The sequence below is a fragment of the Sebastes umbrosus genome, chromosome 11 (genome assembly GCF_015220745.1).
Source record: "Sebastes umbrosus isolate fSebUmb1 chromosome 11, fSebUmb1.pri, whole genome shotgun sequence".
NCBI lineage: Eukaryota > Metazoa > Chordata > Actinopteri > Perciformes > Sebastidae > Sebastes > Sebastes umbrosus.
The window spans coordinates 21,709,869-21,725,797 of record NC_051279.1 but is presented as its reverse complement, the minus strand read 5'-3'; the positions used below and the strand labels follow the sequence as shown (position 1 = coordinate 21,725,797).

Below are 15,929 nucleotides of genomic sequence, written 5' to 3'. Positions count from 1 at the left end.
GTCTTGTCTGAACAGCTTAGCCATAAGCGAGCGCACATATGCGAGCGCACAAGGGACACCGACCCGGGTGATTTATACGTGTAAGAAGTTACAAACAGTCCCCTTTAATGTCTTTAGACTGTAACTTTTTACTAGTTTTACTGATCCATGCTGTATATTAAACGTTATATCTGAGCTGATAACTCAGCAGACACAACTGATCTCTGATGTGTTACACATGAGGATATTCACAATGAATCAGTTAGACAAAGGCACACTTTGTCGGCACTGCAAGAGAAAGAAACTGGGTCATCTCCTCACTCTGTCCCTGTTATTATCTGTTAATGTAAAGTAACCTTCTCAGCAACATACACACACAAACACACAGCGTCTTACATCCGAGGATAGGAGGCATGTTTGTGAGGTGATGTCGCTGCCGTGAACCTCCCACTTAACAAGCTCTGTACTTCAAGCTCTGTTACTCTCAAAAACAACCGCCTACGCGTAACCTATACACATATCACGAAACTATGTACTCCCACTTAGTTTACACAACCTTTTTCTCCTTCTCACACACGGAAATACAATGTACTGGGAACCTGTATGATGATAAAAGAGGTTTGGGGTGAGGAAGGAGTGTGTGAGAGAGAGAGAAAGGAATGTTTCAGGATGCCACTGCCAAGTCCCTACAGTACCCCTGAATGCACCCCATCTCTCTCTCTCTCTCTCACACATACAGGCCGTTCTTTGTGTCGTCCTCTGTCCCGTGAACCTGTGCACCGAAGCACAGGGATAGATGAATTTTTAATAAATGTGCATGCTTTGCTTTCTTGCACATGTGAATGGATCTCACGGGTATAGCAAGCTGTCATGAAAATAGTACCAATGGGAGTCTGAAGCGGTGACTCTTTAGTTTAAACACCACAGGAACATTGTGTCATTACAAGATTATTTGATCAGCGGAGCAGGATTTCAACTAGACCTGTGTGCTTGTCGGAGGATACTTTCCTTCTGACAAGCAGGGACCAGGACCAGGACGCAGGGTTCATGTAAAATCCAGGGCACACGTGAACTACTCCAAGGAGACTTATTCTGCTCCGTTTGCTCTTTCATGATCAGTATTATAGTCAAAATTTGTATGCAAACGTTAAAGTGGGAGGGAGGCAGACATCACATAAGACAAAACACCTCAGAGAGACGTTATCTGATCTGACAGAAACACAGAGAGAGAACACGTACACATGCAGGAGAAACGGGACGACGAGATTACAGAGTATATCATGACACTGTGACGGTGCACCCGAATCGACTGTTATCAGGCTATTAAATAGCCGTTATCTGACGCTAAGCACCATAGATGTGGGTCATTAGGGGCCTACTACGCCTACTACTTAAAAGTGAAAGTGAAACTTAAAAGCAACACGTTCTACCATGTAGTAAAACTGAATGAAACGCCACGTTTTGAAAACAAACAAAAATACTTCTTTAGGTTTAGGCAATAAATCTACAACTTCTTCAGGTTTAATCAAATAAACAGTTAGGTTTAGGCAACTAAACTACAACTTCTTTAGATTTAGGCAACAAAACCACAACTTCTTCAGGTTTAAGCAAATAAACAGTTGGGAAAAACGTTGCGTTTTAGGTTAAAATAACTACAAACACAAAGACAACTACACATTTTAGGTTTCACACAGGATGCGAACTCTGGTCTCTTGGGTGAAAACCCTATGTTTTGTATCCCATACCTCGTCCCCGACCTCCACCCCTCATTCACACCGTCTATACTACAGTGCCTGACTTCCGCTTCTGCTCGTGCCATAATTACTACTGTCACTAGAGGTCGCTTTTGTGTTTTTTTATACCTTCTTTCAGTGATCTACCATGTGAATAGATGATAAAACCTACTAGTGGGTGTAGTAGGCCCCTATTGACCCACATCTATGGGGCTTATAGCGACTGATAAAGCCTATTTAATAGCCTGACAACAATCTAATCGGCTGGACAGTGACAGGATTCACTGCAGTAATATGATTCAAAAAGAGCATTAAGCAAAGTAAATGGGGAAAAACCCCAAAGAAAGTAGCTTGTTTTTTTAAGATATATGCAATATGTACATTAAAGCTGCACTAATCAATATCTTCATATTAAAAGTGGATCAAATGGCTGTGAAAAGTGATATTTGTGGTGACAAATCCACAAAGAATTATTACCAACTCTGCAGTTCCCCTTCAGTTTCACAGAGGCAAAGCCTCTTTAGCCTTGTTCAGCTTTTGGTTTTGCAGCTTGCAACTTGAAAGTGTTGGCTCCCCATCAAATCTCTCTCTGATTAACCCACTCTGCCCATCACTAAATGGCAGACAGACAAAATTAACAACTAGCTGGTGAACATGGTGGAGCATTTAGCAGCTAAAGAGCCACATATTTCCCACAGGAGTTGGTGAAGACCAAATCAGAGCTCATGGAGAGTGAATATTTGACTTACATTCATCAAAGGGCCAGAAACATGACTTTAAATAAATGCTTATGTTGTTCTGTGTCTGCTTGATGTGTAAATAGGCCACTGCTTGCTAATATCAACAATATCGATATCAATTGATACAGCTTTCAAACGTTTTCCAAGTACTGTTATTACTTTCATTGAGATAGTTATTGTGAGATTGAGTGTCTATCTTTCATTAAATATATTTATTTAAATAATAATATTTTTACAGCTTTACAACACTGATGGGGTGTGAAAGGTGAAAGGTGTAAAAGGTGACTATAGCTATCCTGCTGTAGGATATATATATGACCATAACATGGCTACGTGCGACACCAGTCAAATGTCTTTTTAATATGAATTGGTGATAAGATTCAAGATTCAGACCATCTTGTATGAACAAAAAAAACTTAACTGATTCAATTTAGTTATATGACTGAATGTTAAAGATGAAACTATCAAAAAAAAATGAGCATCCATTGGTTTGAAGATGTCTTGTTGATTTCCTGGTCTGGTGGTGGACCCAGGAGGCCGATGATGTATTGCAGCAGGACACAAACACAGCATCACATCAATACGTTCAGCTTATTTACTTATGCACAAAAAGGAGCAAACATGACTCTGATGAAAGCCAGTTAATACAGATGCAAACTGAGACTGACTGTTGAGCATGGTTGCATAGATGCAGTTTAATCCATTAGGAATGCAATGAAAAGCAAACAGAGAGTCCAGTTATGGATGCCACCGCGTTACTACCACGTTGCCATCCACAGTACTGCACAGCCGCCGTCAGTCGCGCTATCTCAACACATCGCTTTGTACGGTAAAGCGTTTAGCCACCGTCAGACTGATGGTGCATTCAGGTGCCCCGCATAAACACCCAACAGTTATTTCAGTAATGGATAGGACACATACACCCACACACAAAGAGCTATATATTTTGGGTAGAAAAAAAATAGGAAACTGCATACTTTCCAGCACAATAATGATGAGTGTTTCTAAAGACCTCACCTAAAGAAAGACGTCTGATGAATCCTGATGTGCTTGGCTTGAACAACCAAACCGAAGTCAATCAGCTTCACCTTGAACGCCTGACATCGCACGATCCACCAGCGTGATGTTGTTTGTTTGCACATCAGTGTGGATCATCACTCCGATGGGTTTTAGGGCATCAAATGCTGTGGCCAGCTGCAAGTGATGATAATGATAATAACATTGATGTAACACAAAGTGCTTTAAATCATAAAAAACGAAATAAGAGACAGCAATAATGTGATAAGATAAGTACAAGGTCAGAAATACAAATCATGCACACAGCGTTCAGTAAGCTGATGTCATACCTGCTGGATGACAGTTGTGATGCCCTGTAGATGCATTTGGGACCGTCTCTTACAAAGGTAGGTGTCCAGCGCCTCAAACACCAGTTCATACAGAATACCCCCATAAAGCTTGACGATGTTCCACTGGTCCAGGTCGTTGTCCGTTAACACTTTCAGCATTGACGCCTGGAGATAGATGACAAAGTTGACATTGCTTAGTCGTAAAACGAGACAATTAGGCAAACGAGATCCCTTTTAAAGTACCAGTGTGAAATATTTCGGGGGATGTATTAGCAGAAATTAAATATGTTATTCATAACTATGTTTTTATTAGTGTATAATAACCTAAAACTAAGAATCATGTATCCGTTAGCTTAGAATGAGCCCTTCATATCTATTTGAAGCAATCAGTCAACTACAGCTCATTCAGAATGCTGATCACAGATCTTAAATGATACTAAAAGCAAAGATTACTCCAATTCTCAAGAGAAAGAGTGGTGTCAATCTTCTCATCTAACTCTTAGCCAGAGAGAAAACAAGCGTATTGACCAAAAAGTCAATGTAAGAGAGATATGTAAAGTATAAATACCTTCGTTTGTCAGAAGTTGGTGACATGTTGTCTTGTGTCGTCACGCTCAGGTTGGTTCAGTATCATCTCTCAGAGGAAGGTTTTGGCACAGATGGTGTTTGGCTCTGCAGCTCGATGGCAATCATGATCGTAATTTCATCTTAATGGCTCCTCATTTTCATCAAGTCTTATAAAACGTTGTTGATGTGTATTTTTGTAAAATTGTTTTGCCACCAAAATGAGCGCCGTCACACTCTGATGAACCCGTCCAAAATCAGCAGCTTCCTATAGTCTGTTCAGCACTAATTACTGTTATGTAAACTGTACAAACGCAGCTGTCTGTGTCAACCTGTGTCTCTTGGGACGTCAGTTTCCTTTAACTTCCAGCTCATTACTGTTCCAGTACAGGTAGACAGTACAGAGTGTCAATCATCGCTAGAAGTGTTTCTCAAACATCGGGTCAAACATCAACATGGCTGCCTAAAGGAAACGTCAGTGCCTCTCCAAGACTCTTCACTGTAACACAGTCTAGGGAAGTTGATGCAAATGAAATTATACTCCATCAACCAACACGAAAACATACAAGAAGTTGCTGGGAGGTACTAGCAACCATTGAGGACACCAAGGTCATGTCCTCTGTAGTATTTCTGAGGATTTGGGGTGTTTAATGACTTGATAACTAATGACTGAATAATTTAATATTGGACTGTCTTTAGACAAAACTTAGATTAAAATAGAATAAAGGGATTTATTACATGAGTGACTGTGGAGACAGCTGTTAAACAGCATTAGGATCATACTGTAGGAAAATAAAATTTACAGAAGACATAATTGAAACATTAAGAGTAAATAAGTTGTGAAGTTTTGTGAGAATTTTTGTTGCATTCAGACAAAATATGAAGCATATTTTAGAGGCAGTGTAATCGAATACAAGGTCAACGCTTATTTACAACGCAATTTAACAATTAAATAAAACACTCCATTAGCAAAAGTTTGCTTTATGTTCAGTCCTAATACAGTGACAGTAGCCAGTCAAACATGTTTTAGACGAGTTGAGTGAGGCTAGAACAATTTGAACTCGTGACCTCAGTGTTTCTAAATCCTGGTTCAGGCCGAGACTTAACAGGTTGGGTATGTACAGTACGTGGACCAACAAGAAAGATTCCCTGGATATTCTAGATTTATTTTGAAGTATAAATGGTGAGAAAATTGGATTTTGTAAGGAAAATATTTTTATTTATGCTTGTTTAGCCCCTTCTAAACTTCCAAATGTGACTGTGAATTGACTGTGTTAAGATAATACATCACGTGTCATTATTTAATGTTATTCTAAAAGGAAAGAAAAATGGTTGAGAAATTGTAATATAGTCAGTTTATTAAATTGATCACCAACTATTTTGATTGCTTAATCGGTTTGAGTAATTTTTTTAAGAAAGAAAAACATCGCTTAAATGTGAATATTTTCTGGTTTCTTTACTCCTCTATGACGATAAACTGAATATCTTAGAGTTGTGGACAAAACAAGACATTTGAGGACGTCATCTTGGGCTTTGGGAAACACTGATTGACATTTTTCACCACTTTCTGACATTTTATAGACCAAACAACTAATCAAGACAATAACTGACAGATTAATCAACAATGAAAACAATCATTAGATGCAGCACTAAATGGCTTTACTGAAGGGCCACACAACAAAGTGGATAATGACGTCATACCATAAATTAGCTTTTCGGTACACAATACTGATCGGAGGAACTACATCTACACACTGAATTAGCCTTTTACACCTGTTGTCATGAAGACAGATGTTCGGCTTTTCTCCTCATTGTTTTTCTGGCAAACAAGCAAGAGTGAAAGCATTACACTTTGAATTTGTCAAATGAAACAGTTTAGAAATAAGATAGAAGTCTTTTCCGCTACCAACTCTCCATCCCTCTTTAGTTACATAAATCTGCTTCAGCCTATTTGTCCCTGGAACAAGAGCCTCCCACGGCCATTAATAACATTTATTTTACATGTTGCAACAAGCAGCAGCAACAACAGATGGCCAACTCATCTATTCGCTGCTGTATTCATTTAATGGGCCCACAGAACATCTCAGTAAATCATTCAGGGTCCTGGAATTAAAAGCAAGAAAGCATGTCTACTGCAACAACATGACACGTTAGACGCTGTAATATTTGAAATACTGGAACTCCACTGTTTTGTTTTCGTCTTCCTTCGAAATCAGTTTATCTGACATTATGTGACTTAAATGTGTATAAAGTTTAGCCAGATTACCCTTTAGTGATAAGTGGCACTTTTTTTTTTTGTCTTCTCCTCTGCACAGCCACACAGTATTCTCCTTTTCTGGTCATTTTCTACCAGTGTGACGCAGATGCATGAGGTACAAAGTAAACTGTATTATCTCTTCTGTTGGTCCGCTGCGATACAACCAGCACAGGCAGATAATATAACTTTTATTATGACATTCAGTGGCGCTCCCACACACTGATGGATACGACACTCAGTCCATTCCCACAAAAATGTGCACACTGAAAATGTCAGGTTATTTGGTTTACTTGGCCTTTAATGCCCTCAAAGTGAGTTTCCCTGCTATGAAAAACACAGACACACTATATTTGGATAGTCTAATGTAGATTCTCAACTATCAGCTGACCAGAAAGTAACAGTAGATGATCAACATTTTTGGTAGTGCCGACCCTGACAGTAAATATAGACTGGTTTACACAGTACTGTGAGAATCAGAATCAAACTCAGACGAGACTATTACTCACATATTACAGAAACGTAAAAGTAAATACTGTACATTGAAGGGACTGTTTGTAAGAATCAGAAATGCTTGTTATCAGCGACACCTGTGGCCGCTAAGTCAACAAAAGTCAGTGTCGTGTTCGTGCTTGTGCTCGCTCTACATAGACATGAATGAGCATCGCTCAATACAGTGAGGCGACACACGTCAGCTAAAACCACAATATCACTCTATATTTCAGCTGCTTGGCAGTAATGTTAGCTGACCAGACGAAGGTCTCTCCATGAATCACTGCTGATCCTAGTGTTGGCTTTTCCTGCCTCAGCCTCCCGACCGCAGTCGGAGGGAACAGGGGAGACACCGGCACCCGGTCGGAGACGATAACGTAACTCGTTGCGGAGCTCCGTCACTTCACAAGACACGGAAAACCTCTGTTGGTCTGGAGGAGCTGCAGCAGTTATTTCTTCACAAACATCCACTGTACATTCACTAGATATTCTCAGAGCTACTAACTCTTCTGCAGCGTGTAGTGTGCGCACATGCACCTGAGGTATAGCGAGCTGAGTGAAGGCAAGCAGGCAGCGGAGCAGAGTACAGCAGAGACTCCGGCCCTGGAGACCAAAGCTACGATCTCCCCCGCGTCCTCAGACCGCGGCCAACGCTGTTTAACAGACGGCCTTCACTCCGTGTAGTTTGTGTTGGAGTCTTGTCTGAATAGCGTAGCCTCACGCGAGCGTGCGTGGGACACCGACCCGGATTGATTTATACGTGTAAGAAGTTACAAACAGTCCCTTTAAGTAGTTTCCTGATAATTCCAAGATGTTTCTTGGTAAAAAAAAAACATGTATTTGATACTAAAATTAGGAAAAACAGACATTGTACAATCGGTACACTTGCAATTATATACTTCAAATGAACTGATGAATAACCACAATATTTTATAGTCAGCGAATAGCGGGTTAGCTGAACACGCAAAAATGTCAAATGTGTTTACAGGCAAGCATTCAATTCATCAAATGTGGAGAATAAAGTTTCCTCTCTAATAAATGAATATTTGCTTGGATTTAAATAGAGCATGAAATTCCTATTATTTTCCCTATAATTAGTACCAAACTGAACCCAAATAACAAACCTAAACATGAGAAAGTTATTCCTGTTCATTAAACAGTCCACCAGCTTTCCTCACCATATTTGGCTAGGCAGTCATAATGCATAGTCATAAAACTGTCATTGTATAGTCATCTTATTCATGCAGGTAACACAATGCCAAGTCAGAATAAAACTATCCACTGCTGTGAAGTTAAAGCTTTTTGTTGTGAAGTTCAACTTCAAGCAGATCATTTTATGTTGACTTGGCATGGAAGAGGTTTTTTTTGTTGTTGCCAGAAACCTGTAGCCAGCTCCTCTAGGAGAAAAGACAACACGGTGCCAGTAGAGGAACGACTGGCTGCGAGTGTTGGATCTCTTAGCAGTGTTCCTCATCAGTCTGTACTAGTACAAAGTCTAACCGTCAGTGATGATCGGCGCTGCATAATGCGCTGCACTGCTCGTGGCTTTGTTTTCAGTATCTGAGTAACAGCTAGACTGAGCTGTTAGCACTGATAATGTAATACATATTTCTCAGAGACAGCACACACACTGCACACATACTCTCATGTCTTTTTTCTAAACACACACACACACACATGTCCCCATCAGCTCAGGTTGTAATCAGGAAGTTATACCGCGCACAAAATTAGAAAAAAAAAACACTTTAATGTGTTACAAACAGTAAAAGGATAAAATATGTACATTCATAAAGCCATCAAATTATTATAGTGTTTAGAAAATAAAACAAACAAGTGAGATAGGATTTAAAATCATGTTTGGAAACAGCTACAAAGAAGAAGACGACTGCAACCTGAAGCCAACGTCTACAAGCCCTCGAGACCTCTCAGAGTGCAGAGCGTACTATGTCGATTTTGTCTTGGTATGTTTCTGTTTTTCTGTTTCAAGGCTCTGGAGCAGTGGGAGTATATCAGAATAGATGTGCACAAACAGAAACTAAAAAAACCCAAACATGATACATCTGAAAAAATGATATGTCTCTATATGATTTTCTTAGTTAAAGACATGATAAAATTAAATAAAAAGGATTACGTTCATTAAAACAGGCTTGATGTAACAATTTAAAACGAATCAGAATTGAAACATTGATAGGTGGAACCGTCTTTTACCCATGAAACAAAATCACATATAAAATATGTTGTTTTTTTTCTCACTTATTCTTCTTCGAGGATTTCTCCAACACCCATTCAATGACCTACAACAAGAGAACATAACCTTTAGGGAGATTCAGGTTGAGATGAACTAAACCAAGTGGAGAACCACTGGTGTTTTGGTGGCGTTACCTGTTTAACGTTGCTGCCGGCCGCCTTCTTCATCTCGTCATGCAGACCGCGAGACGTCTTCAGATCCTGGGATCAAACAGCAGAAGAGGAGATCATTCATACTGACACATTAAGGTAAACTCATGTGGGCTTCACATCATACAAAAATAAACATTTTAGGTCAAAGACATTTTAACTGGGTAGAAGATTTTGGTTGACCAGAGCTGGAAAAAAGAAAAGTGAAAGAAAGTACAGTACATTTACCCAAGTGTCTCAAAATTATTCTTGAGTATTAAGATTTTACATACAAAACATACAATGAGTAATAATCATAGACTGTATCAAATATGGATATAGTCTCCGTGACGTCAACCGTAGGTTTCTGAAGAGCTGTTGTGAAGCTCAAAGTGGGCGGCTCCGGCCGTCGCAATCTTGGCAGCGACGACACAGCCTAACTCTAATACAAAAAAGGGCAAAGAGGTGGATCGACGGTGGGCTGGGTGACGCAGCAGAGCAGACAGCTAGCAGCTAGCGACCTTAGACGACACCCACCTGTCACTAAAGCAGCCATGCCCTCATTATGCCATAACTTTAAGCCTTAATATAATTTAAAAGGGTGAGTTATATAAAAATTCCCCCCCCGAACAGTTGTCATGAACGGGTAAATTAGCTATAGAGACCAAAACCTTTTTTTGTACCAGAGTGTCAACATGTTTATTTATGCTGTAAAGTTGTCTCCACTGTCACTGCTGACAAGTTGAACAATTAAAAAAAAAAAACCCTGATTACAATTTACAAGGAGGCACAAAAGAAAATAGATGAAAATGTGTTTTTGTTTGTCAAAAATATCAGAAAAGTCTTGGATGCATAGAAGCATATAAATAAATAAAGTGCCAAAGAGCGGACTGCGCCGACTGTGTGTGGGCAGTAAAAAGACTAACCTTGAGATAGAATTTGGAGATATCAAACAGTCTTTTGCTGCAGGCCTCAAAGCACTCATGCTCGCCAGTGATCCCGTGGTGTTTGAGTGTTTTAGCCACTACCTCCTGCAGCATCTGAGGACACAAAAGACACACACACACACACACACACACACACACACACACACACACACACACACACACACACACACACACACACACACACACACACACACACACACACACACACACACACAGTTTTACATTAGAAGAACTGTGAAAACATTAAATCTAGTTGTGTTTATTCCCAACCACCTGACGCTAGAGAAACTAAATTTAGCACGGCTCCCTTTATAAAAGGAAGGCATGTCAAAATGTCTCGACTTCAGGGGGACGTCCTTGCACAGGATTGCACGCTTTTACATTCAGCGTGAGCTCGCTCACTAACATTCAAATATGTTACTGGTAGCTTCGACAGGGAAAACACATTCCTGAAATAAATACATCTGCCTTTAATCTTGTCACAGCGACTGTTCTGAGGACGCACCATAAATTATTGTGAGGTATCATCTGTGCCATTCAGTCTCATGAGGAGAAAGGCAGCTTTTAATCTCTGTCCTGCTATCATTATTCCTGAATAGGACCAACTGTTCTCTCGTATACTTGGGTTTGGATGATAAGCCTGTTTGCATAGTAATCAGAAATCAGAACAAGTCAAGGTCGCGATGCAGATTATGAGCCGTACGTGGGACGGAAGAAGCGGTGTGAAGGTGTGTGTATATATATACACATATACATATATGTGTTTATGTCATTGCACACTGTACTGTATAAACATGTAAAAGATGGGAGAGAAAAGTGTGTGTGTGTGTGTGTGTGTGTCTGTGGAGGCAGGCAGCGGCTGATATGATAATGGTATGCTCTTGCTGCGACATTATAACGCAGCCCACACATTCAGTGATCATATGCGAAACATGAAACATTTATCAATCTATAAACATGTATCTTTACTGGAGCTGCTGCACAACTCTCATCTGTAGTAGAAGGAATGAGTGTGTTTTTGTGCGTCTGTGTGTGTAAACGTTTGAGGTGAGTGGGGGAATTACACATTTAGTTGTTTTCAGATTTTTAGTGGGAACAGTAAAATACTTTTTTATTCATTGTTTAACAGGTTGAATATTACAGGAAAAATGATGGTTTATTTCTATGGTTAATATTCTTATAACTCCTCAGATCTTGTTTGAGTGTGTAAACGTCGCTAAAAAAATTGTTAAAAGTAGGACGAACGGAGCAAGGAACGATAAGTACGTCATCATGAGTAGAGGTGTTTGTGTTACCCGTCAAGCAGAGGTAGAGTGACCACAGCAGGCCAGCAAACCCGGCTCCTTATCTGTTTAGCTCCAGATACTAAGGCAATGCTAACATTCGCTTGTTGACCTACTGGAGCGCTGGTAGTTTAAGGGTGCTGGAGAGAGCAGGCATTTTACAGAACCGACAAAGAGAAAACTTGCAGCCTCAAGAACGTGCACTTTACATTCTTCCCCATGTTGTTAACGTGTATTTGATGTTGAGTCCAACAAATTTTCAAAATACTGTTCACTTTTCTGTTTATTTGGTATGAAAGCCAAAAGGCAAACATGGTATGTTTACCACGATTTATTTTGGGCCACGATAATCGTAGCATGAAAATTTGATTACTGGCACATTCCTAATCGTACCCGTCATACTCAACAGCCAGAGCTACGAAAATAAAACCCATTATAACATGAATCACCAACTACTTAGTATGAGAAATGCAGTATTATGCCCTCATGGTCAATGTCCGTTGCCAAAGTGTCTCCTAGCAGGAACCTTTAACCCTTACATGAAGGGAAAACTTGTATGTAGTTCATGTATGAACCAAAAATCTTGCAACACTTTACTTCTCAGAAGTCCACAATAAGAGCGCTCCATTCTTCCTGTGAGCGTACAAGAAATACATAAACTATTGAGCTTGACATGCTATGATGAGGACTTTTTTTTATAACTTTAGAAAGTTATATTTAGATTATTTCTATAACATGAATATGTTAACCAAAAAAAGGAAATAATCAGTTTTTAAATATAATAATAAAAGTTTTTTTTTATAGTTTCATAGCATGTCATCCATTTCAAAATAAGACACACTCATACAAACACTTACCCTGTTGTGTTTCTGTGAGCGTGACTCTTTGGAAGATTTATCCTCTGTTTGTTCACAATGCGTCTTCAGCTGCTGAGGTTTAGGTTTGTCCGCAGAGGGAAGAGTCACCAAACCTGGAGAGTAATGTCAGCAAAAATGAACAATAAGGCACCATCATTATGATAATATAAATCCTTGGCATATGTCTGAGTAGAACAAGACTTATAACAAATTAAAATAATCATAATAATATCAATATACACAAGTAGCTGCTATGCTATTATTGTGGCTGCTTCTCTCTCTCTCTTGATCTATCTATCTATCTATCCCCCCAGCCAGTCTCGGCAGATGGCCGCCCGCCCTGCGCCCGGTTCTGCTCCAGGTTTCTTCCCAGTAATCGGGGAGTTTTTCCTGGCCACAGTGCGCTTGGTGGATACTGTTGGGTCTCTAAACTATGGGGTACGGTCATAGACCTGCTCTATATATAAAACGTCTTGAGATAACTTCTGTTGTGATTTGACGCTATACAAAAATAAATTGAATTGAAGTATGTTTATATAATTTAGACAAACTGTAAACAGTCACTACAGTTAGAATCCATTTATTTGTAAAAGTATTTTAAGAAGTCTTCAGAAGTTTTCACCTGATACATTTGAGGGGTTTGAAGTAAAATTGGAATTTGTTAAAAAATATTTATAAAATCAATTCTAAAAAATTAGAATCTATGTCTGAAAAGTATGTTGTTCCGCAATGACATGAAATAAGGAGGAGAGGATTTGTAGGTGATAATTGGATATGGTAGCATAATTTGTAGCTTTTTGATGTTAGAAACAAATGTTTGGGTCGATGTTTGGAATTGCTGTTCTATGTGTTTTTGATATTGTCTGACTGGTTGCACACCGAGGATGTCCCAAAACAATTCATTTTATTTAACATTTTAAGTAATGGTGTGCAGACTTTTGCATACATATTTGCCAGTTATGAAGCACCTGTATATGTAACAGATTGAGAGTGTTGTTTCTTAGATAGTCTGATCATTAAATCCATGCACTGATAACAACATTGATTACTTTATTTCGTGGAAGATGAAGTACAAACTGTAGTCCTAACACCTACTGTAAATCAGGATCACTAGTCCCTTCCCATTTAGTGCTTTTTGTTTTACCTGAGGCTGTGGACTGGGATCTGCTTGACTGTTGTCGTAGAGACCTGATGGCGGGGTGCGTCCCGCTGCTGCCACTGCTCTGAGAACAGAGGGAGTCGCTGCTCTCTGACTTAACCAGCCTGGATCGGTCAGACAAACACACAGAGACACAAACATGGTAAACATTACTAACACTTCACGCATGACATACCACAACTGCAACCCCAAGATCCACCCCATCAATGTATCCATCAGTTCATACGCTTTCATGCTGCATCATCATCATCATTGTCGTCATCATACCTCTTGCGAGAATAACCTCCTATAACGTCCGTGTCCCGCGACCTGCGCTTGAGTCGTGCAACATCAGCGTTCTGCAGCGTCTCGCCGTCAGGCACACTTCCTGGTTCTGACATCACAGCAGGAGAGGGGGCGGGGCTGAGGGCAAAGGGGAGGGCACAGGGCTCTTTGGAGCAGGTGGTTTGGGTCTCGTACCGAATCAGACGGGACTGGAGTTTAACAAAGGCCTGGTCCCGGTCCAAGGACCTCTGGTTGTCCAGGCAGAACCTAGATGAACAAATGCAACGATAAAAAAAAAGAAATAATGGAGACTGATGTTGCTGGTTACTGAGCCTGAGCTTCTGTCGATCATAACACATCGCTCATCGCTGCCTGTACTGTAAAATATCAGTTACTGTAGCTGTGTTTGTAGAATCTTACTCTATGCCATGGTAATGAGACGCTGAGGCTTTGTTGAAGGGCATCTGGCTGATTCTCCTGGGAGAAAGGTCTGGTGACAACTGAAACACATTATTACTGAAGAGAGAGAGAGAGAATGTGGAAGAAAGAGAGAGTAGGGGTGAGGGACGGAGAAAGAGAGAGAGAGAGAGAGATAGAGACAGGGAAGAGAAACAAACAGTTTGTCAAAGAAATTGTTGTTTTCCTCTTCATTAAACCAGAAATACAAATGTCACTAATTAAAGCACACAGTTTGGCCTGACAGACTTATTAGCACTAACTGATGACTGCTCTGCTCCACAATAATGATTTTTCTTTCAACCCAACTCGATCATTTTTATACAAAGGGTTGTAAGATCACTGTAGCGGGCTAATGATTGTAATCAAATCCTCGTTATGGCTTCATTAACTGTCATTTATAACCATGCTAAAACAACACAGATAGTGTTTACCTGACTACAGCACGTGTATGTTCATTTGTAATTAACAATTTCCCTCTACCAAGTCATTTGTCTTACATGTCTGTCTCTTTATGTCTGCCCGTGTGAAGGCCTAGTTACAGAGAGCTTCAGTCAGTGCAATTAACGGAGCCGGAAAAGATGAGTGAACCCACCCTCTGTTGATAGCCAGTAGTTGGAGCTCCCCAGTAGGCAGGCCGTCAGATGTGAAATGTTTTAGAAGTTCTCTGGCGTCCAGTAATGCAGCGGAGCTCTTCTGACTGTCTTTAGGACCCAGCAGACTGTCACTGGAGCCTGGACCTAGCAGACCAAATCTGTAACACACACAAAATGCATACACAGTATATTAGTACCACAGAGATGTCATATGTTTATTAATGTCATTTAAAGATTCAAGAATCATGTATTGTCATTATGCAACAAAGGGTTGCACAACTGCATTTTGTTGTGCAACCCTTTACTACAAAAAACAAAACAAAACAGTAGTGCATCTTTTTTAAATTTGCATCAGGAGGAATTTAAACAGCAACAACAAAAACAACTCTCTGGGCAGATAATATGGCCGGCATCTCAAGAGTGCGGCTTGATCTGGGATGCCATGATGAAGTCAAGTCTCTGTAAAGATGTGGGCACAACAGTCTCTGATCTTCTGTTGCTGGGTTAGCCTGAGTTTTATTTCATTCATCTTATTTTCCTGTGACCGGACATCAGCCAGAAGCAGGCTGGGTAGGGGAATAGCTTTAGGTCCTAGCTGGGTTAGCTTAGCTCCTATCCTAGCTCTCCTCCTGGGGCGGTCAACTCTGCTTTCGGTGGCGCTAGGTTGACGAGTATATCTATGTCATATGCCATGCGTGCTCCATCAATAAAGACGAAAAGACAAAACAAATGAAAACAAAAAATATACCTTCTCTTCTGTCGTCTCTTCTGCAGGTTCTCTATGTTGTGGAGGACGCTCCTCTCAGGCCAGTCAGACTGCAGGTGGGAAACGGTCTGAAAACCTACAATGAAGAAACATCAAGGCTTAGCTGATCAGAGTCGT

General features: G+C 40.2%; 1 protein-coding gene across 1 annotated transcript in view; it reads right to left on the bottom strand.

The window, feature by feature from the left end:
• Positions 1-8,834: 8,834 nt before the first annotated feature.
• The window catches only part of LOC119496992 (MDM2 binding protein), a 32,986-nt gene continuing 25,891 nt past the window's right edge, over positions 8,835-15,929 (bottom strand). The window contains exons 15-23 of the mRNA XM_037784702.1: positions 15,795-15,888; positions 15,046-15,204; positions 14,415-14,510; positions 13,998-14,261; positions 13,716-13,834; positions 12,572-12,684; positions 10,411-10,524; positions 9,491-9,556; positions 8,835-9,402 (exon numbers count right to left, since the gene is read on the bottom strand). Of these exons, the coding sequence (XP_037640630.1) occupies positions 9,358-9,402; positions 9,491-9,556; positions 10,411-10,524; positions 12,572-12,684; positions 13,716-13,834; positions 13,998-14,261; positions 14,415-14,510; positions 15,046-15,204; positions 15,795-15,888 (1,070 nt within the window). The 3' untranslated portion in view covers positions 8,835-9,357. The remainder of the gene's footprint in view (positions 9,403-9,490; positions 9,557-10,410; positions 10,525-12,571; positions 12,685-13,715; positions 13,835-13,997; positions 14,262-14,414; positions 14,511-15,045; positions 15,205-15,794; positions 15,889-15,929) is intronic.